General features: G+C 48.6%; 4 protein-coding genes and 1 non-coding gene across 6 annotated transcripts in view; all 5 read left to right on the top strand.

The window, feature by feature from the left end:
- LOC112343165 (protein DETOXIFICATION 45, chloroplastic-like) overlaps window positions 1-920 on the top strand; it is a 2,315-nt gene extending 1,395 nt beyond the window's left edge. Inside the window, exons 8-13 of the mRNA XM_024666225.1 lie at window positions 2-115; window positions 169-240; window positions 309-425; window positions 475-570; window positions 618-739; window positions 787-920. Coding sequence (XP_024521993.1) covers window positions 2-115; window positions 169-240; window positions 309-425; window positions 475-570; window positions 618-739; window positions 787-847 — 582 coding nt within the window. The 3' untranslated portion in view covers window positions 848-920. The remainder of the gene's footprint in view (window position 1; window positions 116-168; window positions 241-308; window positions 426-474; window positions 571-617; window positions 740-786) is intronic.
- A 10-nt stretch (window positions 921-930) lies between these two features.
- LOC9629451 (protein FAM91A1) lies at window positions 931-4,152 on the top strand. Its single transcript, XM_024666197.1, has 10 exons — window positions 931-1,134; window positions 1,180-1,297; window positions 1,351-1,447; window positions 1,503-1,609; window positions 1,660-1,782; window positions 1,876-2,029; window positions 2,079-2,139; window positions 2,193-2,557; window positions 2,611-3,817; window positions 3,878-4,152. Exons 1-10 carry the CDS (start codon window positions 953-955, stop codon window positions 4,080-4,082), a joined length of 2,619 nt encoding a protein of 872 aa, XP_024521965.1. The 5' UTR covers window positions 931-952; the 3' UTR covers window positions 4,083-4,152.
- Window positions 4,153-4,170: 18 nt separating this feature from the next.
- Window positions 4,171-7,951, top strand: LOC9629450 (THO complex subunit 1). 2 transcript variants are annotated; one of them, XM_024666195.1, is made up of 22 exons: window positions 4,171-4,312; window positions 4,364-4,522; window positions 4,574-4,667; window positions 4,728-4,873; window positions 4,924-4,995; window positions 5,048-5,120; window positions 5,174-5,239; window positions 5,297-5,343; window positions 5,396-5,458; window positions 5,514-5,642; window positions 5,690-5,755; window positions 5,808-5,849; window positions 5,900-6,016; window positions 6,071-6,153; window positions 6,202-6,268; window positions 6,315-6,386; window positions 6,440-6,490; window positions 6,541-6,600; window positions 6,658-6,810; window positions 6,865-7,345; window positions 7,428-7,502; window positions 7,612-7,951. In XM_024666195.1, the coding sequence occupies exons 1-20, from the start codon at window positions 4,193-4,195 to the stop codon at window positions 7,135-7,137; spliced, it is 1,953 nt and encodes a 650-aa protein (XP_024521963.1). In that variant the 5' UTR covers window positions 4,171-4,192; the 3' UTR covers window positions 7,138-7,345; window positions 7,428-7,502; window positions 7,612-7,951. The 2 variants fall into 2 exon arrangements, with proteins under 2 accessions (XP_024521963.1, XP_024521962.1); XM_024666194.1 differs by lacking the exon at window positions 7,612-7,951 and having other exon boundaries at window positions 7,428-7,572.
- A 35-nt stretch (window positions 7,952-7,986) lies between these two features.
- Window positions 7,987-8,067, top strand: TRNAL-CAG. The gene has a single exon. It is a non-coding gene; the product is annotated as a tRNA-Leu (tRNA).
- An 826-nt stretch (window positions 8,068-8,893) lies between these two features.
- On the top strand, window positions 8,894-14,367 carry LOC9629449 (respiratory burst oxidase homolog protein F). Its single transcript, XM_024666214.1, has 14 exons — window positions 8,894-10,144; window positions 10,224-10,386; window positions 10,453-10,501; window positions 10,553-10,666; window positions 10,781-11,194; window positions 11,732-12,118; window positions 12,356-12,451; window positions 12,531-12,646; window positions 12,745-12,847; window positions 12,908-13,309; window positions 13,363-13,491; window positions 13,562-13,640; window positions 13,719-14,060; window positions 14,116-14,367. Exons 1-13 carry the CDS (start codon window positions 9,418-9,420, stop codon window positions 13,826-13,828), a joined length of 2,889 nt encoding a protein of 962 aa, XP_024521982.1. The 5' UTR covers window positions 8,894-9,417; the 3' UTR covers window positions 13,829-14,060; window positions 14,116-14,367.
- The last annotated feature ends 841 nt before the right edge of the window (window positions 14,368-15,208 follow it).

Below are 15,208 nucleotides of genomic sequence, written 5' to 3'. Positions count from 1 at the left end.
GTCTACGTCGATGGCTACCCGTCAAGGCACCATACCAATGGCAGCTCATCAAGTTTGTATGCAACTTTGGCTTGCTGCGTCGCTACTTTCAGATTCGTTGGCAATAGCTGTCCAGGTAGAAACAATTGGAGTTCAAAATTTCTAAGTAGCTAACCCGTAGCTTTTCAGGCTCTTCTAGCTGGTGCATTTGCAAAGAGAGATTATAGACGGGCTAAACTGGTATCCTATCGTGTCTTGCAAGTATGTCAATCTGCTTGGCTTTTTTTAAAATATTTTTTCACCTTTTCTCTTTTCTTACACTTTCGTAGATGGGCTTTTCTTTGGGAATTCTAATGACCACAATCCTCGGTACATCGTCCAGTATTTTATCTAAGCTGTTCACCAGCGATATAGGGGTGCTCAAAGTGATGTCTACGATTATGCCAGTAAGCTTTTCTTCTTTTCCTACAAGAGATACATTGTCTATTTTTGTAGTTCGTTGCTTTGACGCAACCGATCAATTCGCTTGCTTTTGTTTTTGATGGGATTCACTATGGTGCTTCCGATTTCAGATACTCGACATATGCAATGGTAAGATTGTACTTGCTATGTCTACATTTCTATTCTCTTTTTGGCAGATGTCAAACGCACTAGTTTCTTCAGCTGTTTTACTGTTGGCTCCTAGGAGGTTCGGACTTCCAGGAGTCTGGATGGGCCTGACGCTTGTCATGGCTTTGCGAGCTGCTGCTGGATTTTTGAGGTAATTAGATGGTCTTACTACCAGTTTAAAGTTTTTGACCGATGCAGGCTAACGTTCGCAACGGGACCATGGTCATTTCTGAGAGACAAATGGGAGGAACGAGCCTGAGACAAGTTCCTCTCGTGAGAATGTGAAGAGGCTCTTTTTCATTTTATTACTTAACGCGCATTTTTTTACGTAACGAACGACTGGCAGTTGCACAAGGAGCCCAGTATGAAGTCTCATGTCATAACATTGCTCGGATTTAGGTTTCTGTTGTCGACCACGATGCAAAGGCTGGACTCCAACGTTGAGGAACAGATGATCGCGAAGGCTATTGAAGACGAGGCTAACTGGGACAAGCTTCCAAAGCGGCTCAAGCTCTATCTTCAATCTAGCGAAGAATGGCACAAAAAGTAAGCTCGTTAATTCTTTGATTCACTAACATTCTTAGCTTTCAGGATAAAAGACTACTGCATCAAAAATCGTTTGAGGTGGAGCGAGTCTCTTGCCAAAAACACTTGCAAGGAAAGTGATTATTACGACGAGCTGATGCGCTATCTTCGTCGAAATTCTGCGGTACATCTCCGTCGTTTTTCTCGATTTCGTTTTTAACTTTTGATTCTTGACAGCTCTTTCCATATCATTTATCCGATTACGTCTGCCGTATTCTTCGAGTTTCTCCGTTCCAACACTACTGTGATATGCTCTATGAAGCTTTGAAAGATGGTATGGTTTGCAGCCGAGGTCATCTTCTTTATAACCTTCTTGTCATTTCCATCAGAAAGGCCTTACGATTCTATTCCGAACTTCAGTGCTGCTGATGCGTTGCGGGTGACTGGAATTGGACGCAACGAGTACATAGATGTCTTGAATAAATGCAGAGCAAAGGTAATTCTTTTTATTGTTTTGCATAGACTTTAAATGTCCCTTGCTTCCAGAAAATTATGTGGAGAATTAATAAGTCTTTTGCTAAAGATTTACTGCCTTCTGAGCCGGCCGACATTTGTATTGAAGCTTGGTGGATTATCAACGTTGTGAACCTCTCGCAAGATGAGATAAGGGTGAAGTTCTTCGATTGCACCAATCAGCTAATGAAATTTACAGACGCTCTATCTTACTTTTAGGAACTTTGAATTGTACGTCTATTCAAACAGAAACTCTCAGAAGAGGAGAGCATTCTGGTAGAGAAAGTGTGCGAGGATGATGTTGCTCGGTTTGGAGAGCATGATCCTTTCATTGTACGTGGTCTCTATCGTAGAGGTTTTGTGTATTTTGACGTGCCGGTATCTCCTGACGATCACTTCCAAGGTTGTTAATCACATAGTTCTTTCTTCTGTTGTAATCTGAATTTCCGCAGTCTTAACTTTGGAGGGATTTGTTTCAAACCAGAACCAAAATTACGAGGATCCCACTGAAGAGTAAGAACTTGTTGCTTATTTATTACTGAAACTTATGGCGGTTTTCACTCCAGACTTCTCTACGCAGTTTTCATCACTTCAAGCGAGCATGCTACTATTGCTGAGCTCGCTTCAACATTACAGGCTGACTTTTCCAAGCTGGAAGCAGCCGTGTCTTTAGCCGCTCGTCTTGGCTGGGCAAAGAAAAGAGTTGATCCCGCAGCTCTTCTAAGTGATCCCAACGAGCCAGGATCTCCATCTTCTGATTTTGGAGACGACGATCCTACAGTTGCTTTAAGCCCTGTTCATCGTCCTTCTGAGAACCAGGGAGAACCGAGTACCAGCGACGCTCCCACGGAACTCCCTGGAGTTGTACGTTTCGCATTCTTGGTGGATGCCGACCTGACCTCTTACCTCATGATGGGATCTCTCTCGCCTCGTAAGCATCAGTGTCAATTTGGTACGTTGATACTTACTTCTCTCGCGAAGCAGGGCTGAAAGGTCATGCAGTAACACTTTACGAAGCTGGAAAGTTAGGAGACTCACACGTCATCGAAATGTGTGAAGATTTACGTAAAGTTGAAGGGACCGAGTGTGAAGGCGAACTTCAGCATTTCGCAGACCATGCCTTTAGCTTGCGGCATGCACTGGAGTGCCTCCGTTCTGGCGGCTCGGGCATCCTGGACGATGTCTCGTTTAACAAGGAGAATTTTGACAACGCGAAGAAGGTCCGAGTCGACGTTGTCCGCTGTGAGAGCTTGTCCGGGTTGGCAGCGGCAACCATCCAACGAGTCTTCCGCCGGGACTACGACGTCATCGTCTCAATGATACCGCTACCATCGCGTCCTGCCGTTATCTCATCAGAGGGAGGCGGACCCGTTCACTTTGGACCTCCTTCACGAGCTGCGACGACACCATGGATGAAGTTACTCCTGTACAGCGTTGCGGGAGCCGGGCCTGTCTCGGTGGCTTTGATACGGGGGCAGCGACTTAGAATGCTTCCAGAGTCTCTCTCGCGGTGTTACAAGGCGCTGGTGTGGACTTGGGGGGATGGGACTGCTGCTGGAGGACCAGGTGGTAAATTCGAGGGAACTCTGGTAGAAGGTGGAGTTCTCCTTCACGTAGTGAACACTCTCCTCAAACACTCGGCAGTGGTCGTCCAACCTTACTCGAAGGAGTCCTTCCAGGGTGGTGAAAAGGCCGAACTTGTTACAAAGGACATCGCTCTGCCACTCTACAAACCGGACTCGGCCGGACAAGCTCTAAGCCAAGCGGTGAAGGAACTCCACCTCAACACCATGGGATACGTTCGTCTGGTTAGTGTAGTTTCTGAGACCACCACCAGCGGCAGTGGAGCACCGGTCTGGCAGTGGGTTCCTCAGAGCATCGAGTTTGGCCTTCCGCTATTCAACACCGCGCTGTGCAAGCTCGTCTGCGAGGGGGTCGTCAAGTGCGGACTCTTCGACTCTGATGCTCTTGCTCGGCACGACAGGGAAATGTGGCAGCTCCATTCCAAGCTCCAGGACTTTATAAGCGACTACCAAGCCGATGGCCCAGTGTCGAGGTTGGCTTACTCCGCGGTCCAGGAAACGCCCAGTTTAAGCGAGAGTCCCAGGAGCACTACCTCGCGTTCCAGTTCCACCCCGCTGATGAGAAGGCTCCAGTCGGAGAAAGGAAGCATCGATGAGAACACTATGAGGTACTAGCAAGTTTTTCTCTTGTCTAAGAGATGAGAGCTTGTATGCGTGGTCTCTTATAGGACGTATACGCTTTCGGCTGGAGAGGACCAATTCTCGCCATCTCCAAAGGGAGCAGTGACGATGTTTGTGGAGCAAGACGAAGACGAGATAGTTCCACTCCCTGGTGTCAATCTCGTGTTTAATGGCTCGTGGCTTGCGGCCTTGGATATCAGTCCCTGTTTGCAAGGCAAGCTTCCGGCAAGTTTACTCGTGAGCACTGGCTAGTCTCTGATAGAACCAAAGATCTTTTCTCCTTTAGAGTCGCTTCTAGAATATACCACTGCCACCATGACTATGATCGCATTTATACAACCAATGCTACATTTCAAAAGAAAATGGAGGGTTTAGGGCTAGGTCAAGCGATGGTGGACGCGGGCGGGGGATTACGAGTCCAGCTCCAGCACGTCGCGGATCCAGTCTTCTCGGCTCTCCAATCCGATCGCAACAGGATTCTGGTGAGTTCTTCGCGATCTCAGCTCAGGCCAATCGGTGGGAAATATTTCCAGGATGTTTTCAAGCAAGCGATCTCGCACTCGTCGCCTGCTGCGTCGGTGGCGCTAGCGACGATGCAGGAGGCGATGAAGCCCCAGAAGCACGCCGTGTTGGTCCAGGACGAGAATCAGCTCCTGGAAAACGCATTGCGCTTGCTGCTCCAAGAACTTGTGGTACGCATCTTCGTCTTACATTGATGTTTGTACTGTTTTTTTTCTTGGCAGGGCGCTGCTGTGGATGCCGGGGAGCCCGTAATGCAGTATGGGCGTTCTATAGACGACTCGGACAACAGCGGTGGATTGATCACCAGGCTCCTTGGTCGGTTATCCTCTTCCTCTTTTCTTTCGTGCTCCTTACTTACTGTTCTTATACCCCCAGACATCGTGTTGTATCTCTGCGAGAAGACCCATGTTGAGGGAGGCATGGTTTTCCAGCTGCTAGAGGACTTAACAGAAGTATCGACTATCAAAGATTGTAAGGAAGTTTTTGCCTACATCGAGGGGAAACAGGAAGTTCTTGGAAAGGTATGCTTTCTACTTCGTGCGACTATGTAAGTAAGTTGTGGATGATCCAGACAGAATTGTTTGGGCGGGGGAAACTGGTCATGTTGAGAACTTGCAATCAGTTGCTAAGACGACTTTCAAAGGTTCAGACTGGGCGTTTTTCTTTTCTTCGTGAGGCTAATTTACATATTGCAGGCGAATGATGTTGTATTTTGCGGCCGAATCCTTATGTTTCTTGCACACGTTTTTCCTCTCTATGAACGATCAGGTGATTTTTAAAATTTTAACTTAAGGCCGCAGCTACTTAAATGTGGATTTCAGCTGTAAATATTAAGGGTGTATTCAATACCTCTAACGAAACAAACTATGAGAAAGACCAACCTGACGGTACGCCAACTGATGGTTCCAACCTCATGTTCTGTTTTTTATCTTTTTTCTCCATAGATGTGCCTATTGATTTCAACTTTTACAAGACTTTTTGGGGACTTCAGGTGCAGATTTCTCGTTAAAGTTTTTTGATATCCTCTTATTTTTCCTTCTCAGGAACACTTCTCTAACCCCGCAGCACTGATCCCAAGATGGCATATCTTCTCTGCAAGTTTAACTGTCAGTTCTTTCTGGACTATGAGTTTGCGCAATGTGACCGAAATTTTTCTTGCAGATTGTTTTGAGCGCCTTTGATGCGCAGCCTTTGGGAGATGATGATAGCACTTCCCACCAGCTTGATGAGGGCGATGACATGACCTTTAATACGAAGTATCTTACCAGTTGTAATTTGATGTCTCTCGAGGTAAGATTCAGCTTATACGTGTACTGCTATAAAGTCTTTGGTAACAGCTTAAAGATCCCAGTTTTAGGAGACATGTACTTGTACAGTGCCTGATTGTTTTTGACTATTTGAAGGTAAGCTCAAAACAATATGCATCTTGTCCGACTAATAATTTGATTTAAACAGACACCCGGTAAAACGGAAAAAGAAGCAGCAAGAGAAAGTCTGGTATATTTCTATAATTTGTCATTATGGGTATTCAATTTTTTTTCTCGCAGAAAGATGAAGTAAAGGTTTTGGAAGATCGCGTGAAGCGTCTTTTAGAATCTACTCCTCCTAAAGGAAAAGATTTCTTGAAGAGCATTGAGCATTTACTTGAACGTGAAAAAAACTGGGTAAGCAAGTTATTGTTTACGAGTAAAGTCAGCTCATGCACTGTTTTTGCTTAGGTCTGGTGGAAACGCGATGGTTGCCCACCATTTGAAAAAAACGTTTCTGAACGCAAATCGTCTATTGAAGGGACTAAAAAGAGGTCTGCGAGAAGTTCCTGTTACTCTCACTAAATAAAACTCTACCACAGGAAGCAGCGATGGAGGTTGGGAAACAAGGAACTCTCACAGCTGTGGAAATGGGCGGATCAAAATCCTGTATGTGTCACTCGAGTTTAATATACAGTTCTGACGCATGTTGCAGAATGCTCTGACTGATCCACAGCGAGTGAAGACGCCTCCAGTTCACGAGTATTGGACTGCTTTGGCTGAGGATGTAAGCAGCTTTCAAACTTTGTCCGGGTTTAGATAATGCCTGACTATCTGCAGATGGATCCTATGTCTGGTATTGAAGCGGAATACAGTCACAAAAACGATAAGGTATACCTCCGTGAAGAAGGAAACTTTCGTAATAGTGGCATTCTATTCAGGTCTACTGTTGGAAAGGCTTAAGATTCTCGGCAAGGCAGGATTTGGAAGGATTTGCAAGGGTATGCAGTATGCATGTTCTATTTTTCTCTCTAATCCTTCCTCTTTTACCTGGTCAGTTCACTGAGCTAGGAATCGAAGGTGTTGTGCCGCCTGAGCTACTTACCCAGGAAGTTCGGCTTAAAGTTCATGGGAAGTCGGACAAGTCAAAGCAAAAGGCAGCAAAGAAAGGTGACGACGCCGCAACAGTTCCTCCTTCGGAAGAAAATCAGGTTCTTTCAATACTTCAGTTTAAACGAATGGAAGCGACCTTTATTTAATTGCAGAATGGGAGTGTAGCTGTTGACGATGGAGGTGCCGCACAAGATGTTGACGACGTGATTCCGATGGACTCGGATGTCGCAGGAGCCAAAGAAGAAGAGTCTCAAGACGACCTCGAGAGGCAGGGATCGGACCACGAGCCGCTGGAGGGCTTTCCTTCCACTCAAGACATTTCTCCGGATCCTCCGGCCGCCATGGACAATGATTCACCTGGAGCTAGAAGTCCGGGGGAGGGCCAGAGGTACTTCAAGAAGCATTCCCACCCGGAAGGCGACTAAAAACTGCTACATCTCGGCACACTAGAGCTACATTTTGACGCGAGAAGCCGGTATTAAATGACCGCCCGGCTTGCACCAACCTTTCAGAAGTTCCGGCAAATCATGCAGCTATGGCGACTCCTATTCCCCGCTGGTGCTGAATCTCTTTTTCACGTCAAGGCATGGATCGTCGAATGGAGACGTGCTTTCTCTAAGCGCTGCAAACTCCGTACGTTTGCATTCTCCATTTCTTTTTAATTCTTTTCCATCGTGTGCTTTGATTTAATCGGCTTGTCGTCCTTGGCTTGCAGAACTGTATTTGTACTTTTCAAGTGCTGGATCATGGATGGACGCTGTTATGGAGTGTTGAGATACCGCATCCCTGTGTAAGCCGAGCTTCTCTGGAATTTCTTAGTTATTTTCTTAACTTGACTTTACATGTCTCACTTTTGTTTTTCTCCTTTCTCTTCTGTTCGCTCGTCCGTGGGTTGCCAGAGCTAGCTGTGTCGTTGACAAGAGTTTCGCTCCGGTCGCGCAAGATCCAAAAGCTCTCCAGCGTAAAGCTGGCTAGCAATCGCTTTCGAGCGAAGTGATCTTCGCTAGGATGGTCCGAGCAAAGGAGAAGACCAAGAAGAAGGAATTACTCTCAGCTTTGCTCCTTCGCATCATACATCCTTTGTGGGTGGGACAAGACGTTGGAGCTAAGCTGCCATACAGAGAGAATGGATGCGGCGTGTGACGAAATGGAGCACTATGGAGAGCTTCATGGCTCTTTCTCGGGGCCAAGAAGAAGAAAGTGGTCAAGTTGCCCGTTTCTCTTGGACGATATACACGATAGGAATGATGGAATGGCAAAGCTTTTCAAGTGGAGTCAGGATGGCCGAGTTGGTCTAAGGCGCTAGTTTCAGGTACTAGTCCGCAAGGGCATGGGTTCGAATCCCATTCCTGACAAATAGCTTTTTCCCTCTTTTCCTTGTTTTTTTTATAAAAGTTTTGGATCCAATCTTTGTACCTTAGCCAAGAATTGCTGGCTTTTTTTTCTTCAATGTAGCGGATCATCAAAGTTTTGTCATACACAAACACATGATCTATCTTTTATTAAAATCATCGCTGGCTGGCGTACATGGTCTTTGGCTTGAAGGGCTGCGCTTCTAGAAGTCCTCGAGGGATGAAAATCGCCAGGGACGACACTGCCAAAGTCATTGTTTCGTCCTTGTTAAACTTCTAGTCCATCCCGCCCGCCCGCCCGCCCCGCCGTGTTCTTGGCTCGTCAGACAAACGCAAGCGCGATGCAAAGATCTTGGCGGGGTCTCGAAATGATTTCAATGATTTCGTTTCCTCTCGGTGGTGGAGGGACAAATCAATCACTTCCAATCGATCGATCGGGATCGAGATCCATCCGCGCACGCCAGTGTGTTTGATCCTCCTAGATTGACCGGACACCACCACGCCACCACCGCAACACCGCCATCTCCATCTCCAATCCAGCTGCGAGCCACGATCGAGAGCAAAAAATTCGAGCCACTGGATGGAGTGGACCACGCCAACTCGCCAAGTGACCATTCCAGGGTGCGTTGACTGGAACTCTTCCGGCGCATCGCCCAGTAGCACTCTAGTTCCTAGGGGTTTGACCACAGCCGGAGAAACGTTTGACCGGGCAAAGTCAACGACCAGCCAATTCTAGAATCCGCATATTCGCGGCATTTACGAAGCCAACACCGTCAAAGCGGCGCGTTCCTCTTCACACAAGAGCAAAGGTGCGTTGCTTTTCTTTTCTTTTTTCCCTCCTCCTCTTCTCCACCTCTTCTAAAACCTATTTCTATGAGCGTTCCAGCGGAGGGCTCAATTCTCCGCCACTCCTGGAGCTCGAATTCGCGATCGAGCTCGATTCTCCTCCACCACTGCATGGGCGCTTTAGGCAGATCCCTTTTCCCAAGGATTGGAGGCTAGACTCTCAAAAGGAAGTGAGTGGAGGAGCTCGGACTCCACCTCGGACACCGGGGGCACCGACCTCGGGCACCCGGCTACGCGCTTTTGCTTAACATTCTTTCTTTTATCTTTGCTTTGGTATCTACTTACGGCCACCATTCTCCATTCTTCCTCCTCTCCGTGTGAGCACGGGAAGCATCCGGGTGGTGATGAGACGAAGAAAAAAGGAGGAGGAGCCACGACTGTAGCGCAGAAACTCTTCTTTTCTTGGTAGATAGATCGATAGATCGATCTTGGTAGATTGCGACCTTTCCAGTGGAAGAAATTTCCACAGCGTGGATTTTTCTTTGGCGGCCGGTTTGATTGATTGCAATGAGACAGGGAAGATCCAGCCACCAAGCACAAGAGCTCTCGATTCATCCCAGCTATGGAGGCCGAGGAGGAGGAGGAGGTGGAGGGGGAGCTCACATCGCCACAGTGCCACTGCGATGGGACCAGGCGCTGGATCACAGCAGTGGCGGTGGCGCCATCGCCCAGCACCACTTCGTGGAGGTGACGCTGGATGTGCGCGACGACTCGGTGAAGCTGAGGAGCGTGAATCCCACCATCGCCGCCGCCGCGGTGCAGTGTAGCGGCGGCGGCGGCGAGGAGCACCCCGAGAGGAACCTCCTCGCGCCCGCGCCGGTGGCTGCGCTGGATCACCAGCAGCACTGGGCGGACAAGAGATCGCTGCGCAGCTCGCTCAAGCGCACCGCCTCCAACACGTCCAGCCGGATGAAGCAGCTGTCCCAGGAGCTCAAGCACGCGGCCGCGCGCGTCCTCTCCTCGCGATTCAACCCCGACGCCATCGCCGCCGCCACCGCCGCCGCGACGAGCTCCTCGAGCAGCGGTGGTGCGCATGCTGGCTCTTCGCGGCCCAGGTACCTCTCGCGATCCAAGTCGGGCGCCGAGAACGCGCTCCACGGGCTGCGATTCATCACCAAGGCCGGCGCCAACGCGGCCGATCGATCCGCGCTGTGGAAGAGCGTGGAGGAGCGATTCGACAAGCTGGCGTCGCCCGAGGGGCTGCTCAATCGCGGCGATTTCGGGCAATGCATTGGTAAGAGAGATCCTTCCTTCTCCTTTCTCCTCTCTCCTTTCTTCCTTCTTGGATCGATTGATCGATAGATGGGTTGCAGGGATGAAGGACTCCAAGGAGTTTGCGGGCGAGCTCTTCGACGCGCTGGCGAGGAAGAAGGGGATGACCAACGCGGAGCAAATCTCCAAGAGGGATCTCTACGAGTTTTGGCTCCAGATCTCGGATCAGAGCTTCGATGCGCGAATGCAGATCTTTTTCGACATGTAAGGATGGAAATCTCTCTTCTCGCAGCTGTTCTTGAGCTCTTTCTTATGTGTTCTTCTATCCAGGTGTGACAAGAATGCCGATGGCCGGATCTCCGAGGAGGAAGTCAAGGAGGTAAGCTAACGAGACCCAATTGCGAGCTCTCTCACGATTCCATCGATCCAGGTGATCATGCTCAGCGCCTCCGCCAACAAGCTCTCCAAGCTCAAGGAGCAAGCCGAGGAGTACGCCGCGCTGATCATGGAGGAGCTCGATCCCGACAACTTGGGCTACATCGAGGTGAGCAATCCATCCAGCCCATCCCATCCGATCCATGCAATCTCCCAGGATCGATCGATAGATCAAGAACCAAGTACCAAGAACCAATCGTTTTCTTGTTCTTCCTTCTTCCAGCTATGGCAGCTAGAACAGCTGATGCGAGGAGCGCCGATCGGGGGCTACAGCCGCGATCTCCAGCAGCTCAACTACAGCCAGACGCTGGTGGCGCCGCGGCGGCGGAATCCAATCCGCGCCTTGTCGCGCACCACCAGGAACTACGTGAGCGAGCACTGGCAGAGGATCTGGGTGGTGTCGGTGTGGCTGGCGGCCATGGTGGCGCTCTTCACCTGGAAGTTCGTGCAGTACAAGAACCGTGCCGCGTTTGAGATCATGGGCTACTGCGTGTGCGCCGCCAAGGGAGCCGCGGAGACGCTCAAGCTCAACATGGCGCTCATCTTGCTCCCGGTTTGTAGGAACCTCATCACCACCTTGCGATCGACATGGCTGGGCCTCGTCGTCCCTTTCGACGACAACATCAACTTCCACAAAGTAAGTCACCCATCGTAAGTTCTTTCTTTGATTGCTCGATCCTTCGTGTCCTTGCTTCCCATTTTCTTGGGGCTCTTGCTTGTCTACTGTTCTTCGCAAGCTTCCAGATTTTTCCATTTTCTTGCGACTCCTTTGCGGATGTGTTCTTCAAGGTCGTCGCAAGTTTCCAGAGTTTGTGTGTTTTACTTTGCATTCTTCATGGGTGGCAAACTCTCTTTCCTCGCTCTGAAAGCTTTGAGCGATCTCTTTGCATGGCTGCATTTGCTTCCATGAGGTCGTCGAGTTTTCTTTGCCTTTGTTCTTCACAAACCTCTCTTCTCTCCTCTCTCCATTGTCGTGCAAGTTCCGATTTTGAGTGTTTTTCTTCGCATTCTTCATGTGTGTTACTGGCAAAGTCTCTCGTTTCCTTCGCTCTGCTTGATCAATCTCTTTGCGAAAGTTTTACTTTGCCTTCGTTCTTCGCAAACTAGGCTTTTGAGAAACTTGCCTTCGTTCTTCGCAAACTGCTCTTTCTCACACCTTCCAACGTTTTACCAGGCGATTACTATCGGGATTGCTTTCGGAGTTATCATCCATGGCGGTGTCCACCTTGCCTGCGACTTCCCCCGGATCGTGCAAGCCTCGGACGAGGATTTTAACGCCAAGATTGGCCGCGGCTGGCACTACGAGAAGCCGAGCTACATGGACATTGTCAAGTCGGTGACGGGGATCACCGGGATCATCATGGTGGTGCTCATGATCATTGCCTTCACGCTCGCCACCCGCTGGTTCCGCCGGAGCCTCGTTAAGTTACCATGGCCCTTCCATCGCCTTACTGGGTTCAACGCCTTTTGGTACTCGCACCACCTCTTTGTCATCGTCTACGTCTGTCTCATCGTCCACAGCTTCAAGCTCTTCTTGAGCTTCAAGTTCAAGGATAAAACCGTAAGTTTGTCCATCTTTCTTCCTGCTTGTGGATGAACTTCATCGATCCTATCCATCTTTCTTCCTGCTTTGGTTGTTTTTTGTGTTTGGTTGCTCGTTTGTTTCCATTGATTCGCTCGCGCTTTTTTCTTTTTTCTTCTTTTTTCTTCGTCATTTCGATCGTAATGCGTTGGATTCTTCCTTGCATCGGATTCCACCACTCACTACAGTTGTGTGCTTTCTTTTTTGAGCTCCCAGACTTGGATGTACCTCAGCGTGCCGTTGCTTCTTTACACCGGGGAGCGAACTTTGAGATACTTTCGATCAGGGAATTACTCTGTACAGATTCTCAAGGTACGTGAGTAACTTGAGTAGAGAAAGAAAAGATTGATCAAGCCGTGTTCCTCTTTTTTTCTTTTTTTTATGGTTGCAGGCTGCGATCTACACTGGAAACGTATTGGCTTTGCACATGACGAAGCCACCTGGGTTCAAGTATAAAAGCGGCATGTATCTCTTCCTTAAATGCCCAGCAATCTCACCGTTCGAGTGGTAAATTTCTTCTCCTTCCTTTATTTTTCTTGCTCGTCCCACCAGTTCCATAAGACTCTTGTGTGTTTTTCTTGTCTGGGCATTTATTGTCCGTCCAGGCATCCGTTTTCCATAACCTCCGCCCCTGGAGACGACTTCGTGAGCGTACATATCCGAGTTCTTGGCGACTGGACGCAGGAGATGAAGCGAATCTTCTCCGAGGTAAAGTCATCGTTAAGTTGATGCAAGCTTTGCTTCATCTTTTTTCTCGTCTCACTGCAGGTGTGTGAGCCACCGATTGGAAACAAGAGTGGCCTTCTCCGAGCCGAGTACATCGTTGGCGCGGCGTCGCGGAACAAGTTTCCAAAGCTGTTGATCGACGGGCCTTACGGAGCTCCGGCGCAGGACTACCGGAAGTACGATGTGTTGCTACTGGTCGGACTGGGCATTGGAGCCACCCCGTTCATCAGCATCCTCCGGGACATGCTCAACCACATCAAAACTTCCGACCACCCATCGCCAAGCGACTCCGTCCACATTGACATGATCCGGGCCATGGAGAGCCCGCGGAGGCGAAAGAGGCGAGGCCCGACCAACGCTTACTTCTACTGGGTGACGAGAGAGCAGGGATCTTTCGACTGGTTCAAAGGCGTGATGAATGAAGTTGCCGAGATCGATCAAAAGGTGGTTTTTTCTTTCGAGACTTTGTTTCTCACTATTATCATCTTTCTCTTCAGGCTGTGATTGAGATGCACAACTATTTGACGAGCGTTTACGAGGAGGGCGACGCAAGGTCTGCGTTGATCACCATGGTCCAAGCTCTCCACCATGCCAAGAATGGTGTGGACATTGTCTCGGGAACCAGAGTAAATAGTTTTTCCCTTTGCTTCCTCTCTCGTGATGGTTTTTGATGATTGTTTTGCTCTCTTGTGCTAGGTACGCACGCACTTTGCCAAGCCAAACTGGAGGAAAGTATTCTCCAGGCTCGCAAGCACGCATCCGGATTCTAGAATTGGTAAGAGTTTCTCGCTTTGAAAGTTCTCTCATAGTTAGAAAGCCAAGATCTAAAGATCGAGCTCTCTGTCGAATCCAGGTGTATTCTTTTGCGGATCGTCTCTTCTGGCCAAAGAGCTGGACCAGATATCGCGCGAGTACACGTATCAGACGAGCACCAGATTTGAGTTCCACAAAGAACACTTCTAAAAGAAGGAAGCAAAGGCGAAAGCTTTGTGTATAGAGATACAGCACACGCATACACACAATTATTTACGAAGGAGCGAACAAAGCAACACTCCTTTTCAGTCGAAAAACGATCGACACTCGATGTACAGAAGTACCAACATCGCAGAAAAAGAATTTTGTAAGTCAAAGGGGACTCCTTTTTTCTCTCTCGAGTTTATAGTCCATGTAGAATTGAGTCGAATTGTTTTGCAAGGTACGCTCTTTTTTCTTGCTTTGTTTCTAAAGTCAGCTCGGGCTTGTTCTTCCAGGATCGAGTCAAATTGGCTGCTGCGAATACGATCCATCTTTTGTCGTCTCCAGTTCGTTTCTAGCTGTAGAAACACGGAGAAAAGAAGCGAACGCGCACACAGCGCAGTGTTATGAAGAACACGACGCGATGGGCAGAAAGAACAGGAACGTTCTTTTTTTTCTTTTCTTTTCTGCTTTATTTAACAATATTGTTATTCTTTACTAATTCCTTTCATGGGGAATAACTATTCTTAAAATCCTTTTTCTTTTTCTTTGTATACTATACATTACAAGCTGCATCATGCACTTCAGTAGTACAAAAGCTGTACCAAAATGTAGTACATGCAAACTGTCAAAACACGTACGAATCCGTGAAATTGGGATCAAAGAGTACGCCAAAGGAGAGAAACCATGGCTTTTTTTATACAAAAATCCTAGATATTAGATGTAAACACTCTTGGCTTTTGATAAAATCTTCTATATATTAAAACCATGTAAATGTTTATTTAATTTGTACTTGCAAGCACAAGCTTGTCTATACCAGGAACTGAAAGGCCACAAGGAGTAGCGCGAAAGCTCCTATGGCGGTGGTGGTGCTGCTGGCGATGGCTCTAGAATTAGGGGCTGGAGCTGGACCATGGTGGTGCATGCCCGGCCCCGGTGCCATTGCCGGGCCGTGGTTGTGGCCTTCGTGAGCCAAGACCATCGCCATCACCAACAGGAGCTGGAAAAGCACGAGCTTGATCCTCCAAGAAGCAGCCATGGCGTGAGGGGAAGAAGAATCGATCGACAAGTCCCTCGAGGAATTCCCAGGCGCGATTGATCGATCGATCGAGGAGCGAGAAGCGAGAACTAGCGGAGGGACGCTCTACCTAGAACCAACTAAAATGTCAATGCACACAAAGGAGAGCCCGTCCAGGGGTTTTATCTATGGGGAGCGAATGGATCGTGCATCCCCAAGTTGACTCATTCCTTTTTTAGGGCAACATGGCTGGGGTGACACATGGACTGCCAGCTCCGCGCCACGTGGCACTTGGGTTTCTATAAAAACCCAAAACCTCTCTCTTCTTCTTCTTCTTCTTCTTCGAGTTTCTTGGTTTCGCTTGGATGAAG

The sequence above is a fragment of the Selaginella moellendorffii genome, unplaced genomic scaffold, assembly GCF_000143415.4.
Source record: "Selaginella moellendorffii unplaced genomic scaffold, v1.0 SELMOscaffold_137, whole genome shotgun sequence".
NCBI classification, from domain to species: Eukaryota; Viridiplantae; Streptophyta; class Lycopodiopsida; order Selaginellales; family Selaginellaceae; genus Selaginella; species Selaginella moellendorffii.
The sequence above is the reverse complement of the archived record's forward strand: the minus strand, read 5'-3'. Positions and strand labels throughout refer to the sequence as shown.

Coding starts and splice junctions, on each gene's coding strand:
- LOC9629451 (XM_024666197.1), top strand. CDS start 953: ATGAAGTCTCATGTCATAACATTGCTCGGATTTAGGTTTCTGTTGTCG. Junction 1,610..1,659: donor TGAATAAATGCAGAGCAAAG/GTAATTCTTTTT, acceptor CCTTGCTTCCAG/AAAATTATGTGGAGAATTAA. Junction 2,030..2,078: donor TCCTGACGATCACTTCCAAG/GTTGTTAATCAC, acceptor GAATTTCCGCAG/TCTTAACTTTGGAGGGATTT.
- LOC9629449 (XM_024666214.1), top strand. CDS start 9,418: ATGAGACAGGGAAGATCCAGCCACCAAGCACAAGAGCTCTCGATTCAT. Junction 10,667..10,780: donor ACAACTTGGGCTACATCGAG/GTGAGCAATCCA, acceptor TCCTTCTTCCAG/CTATGGCAGCTAGAACAGCT. Junction 13,492..13,561: donor ACATTGTCTCGGGAACCAGA/GTAAATAGTTTT, acceptor CTCTTGTGCTAG/GTACGCACGCACTTTGCCAA.
- LOC9629450 (XM_024666195.1), top strand. CDS start 4,193: ATGGAGGGTTTAGGGCTAGGTCAAGCGATGGTGGACGCGGGCGGGGGA. Junction 4,313..4,363: donor CCGATCGCAACAGGATTCTG/GTGAGTTCTTCG, acceptor AAATATTTCCAG/GATGTTTTCAAGCAAGCGAT. Junction 5,240..5,296: donor TGAGAAAGACCAACCTGACG/GTACGCCAACTG, acceptor TTTTCTCCATAG/ATGTGCCTATTGATTTCAAC.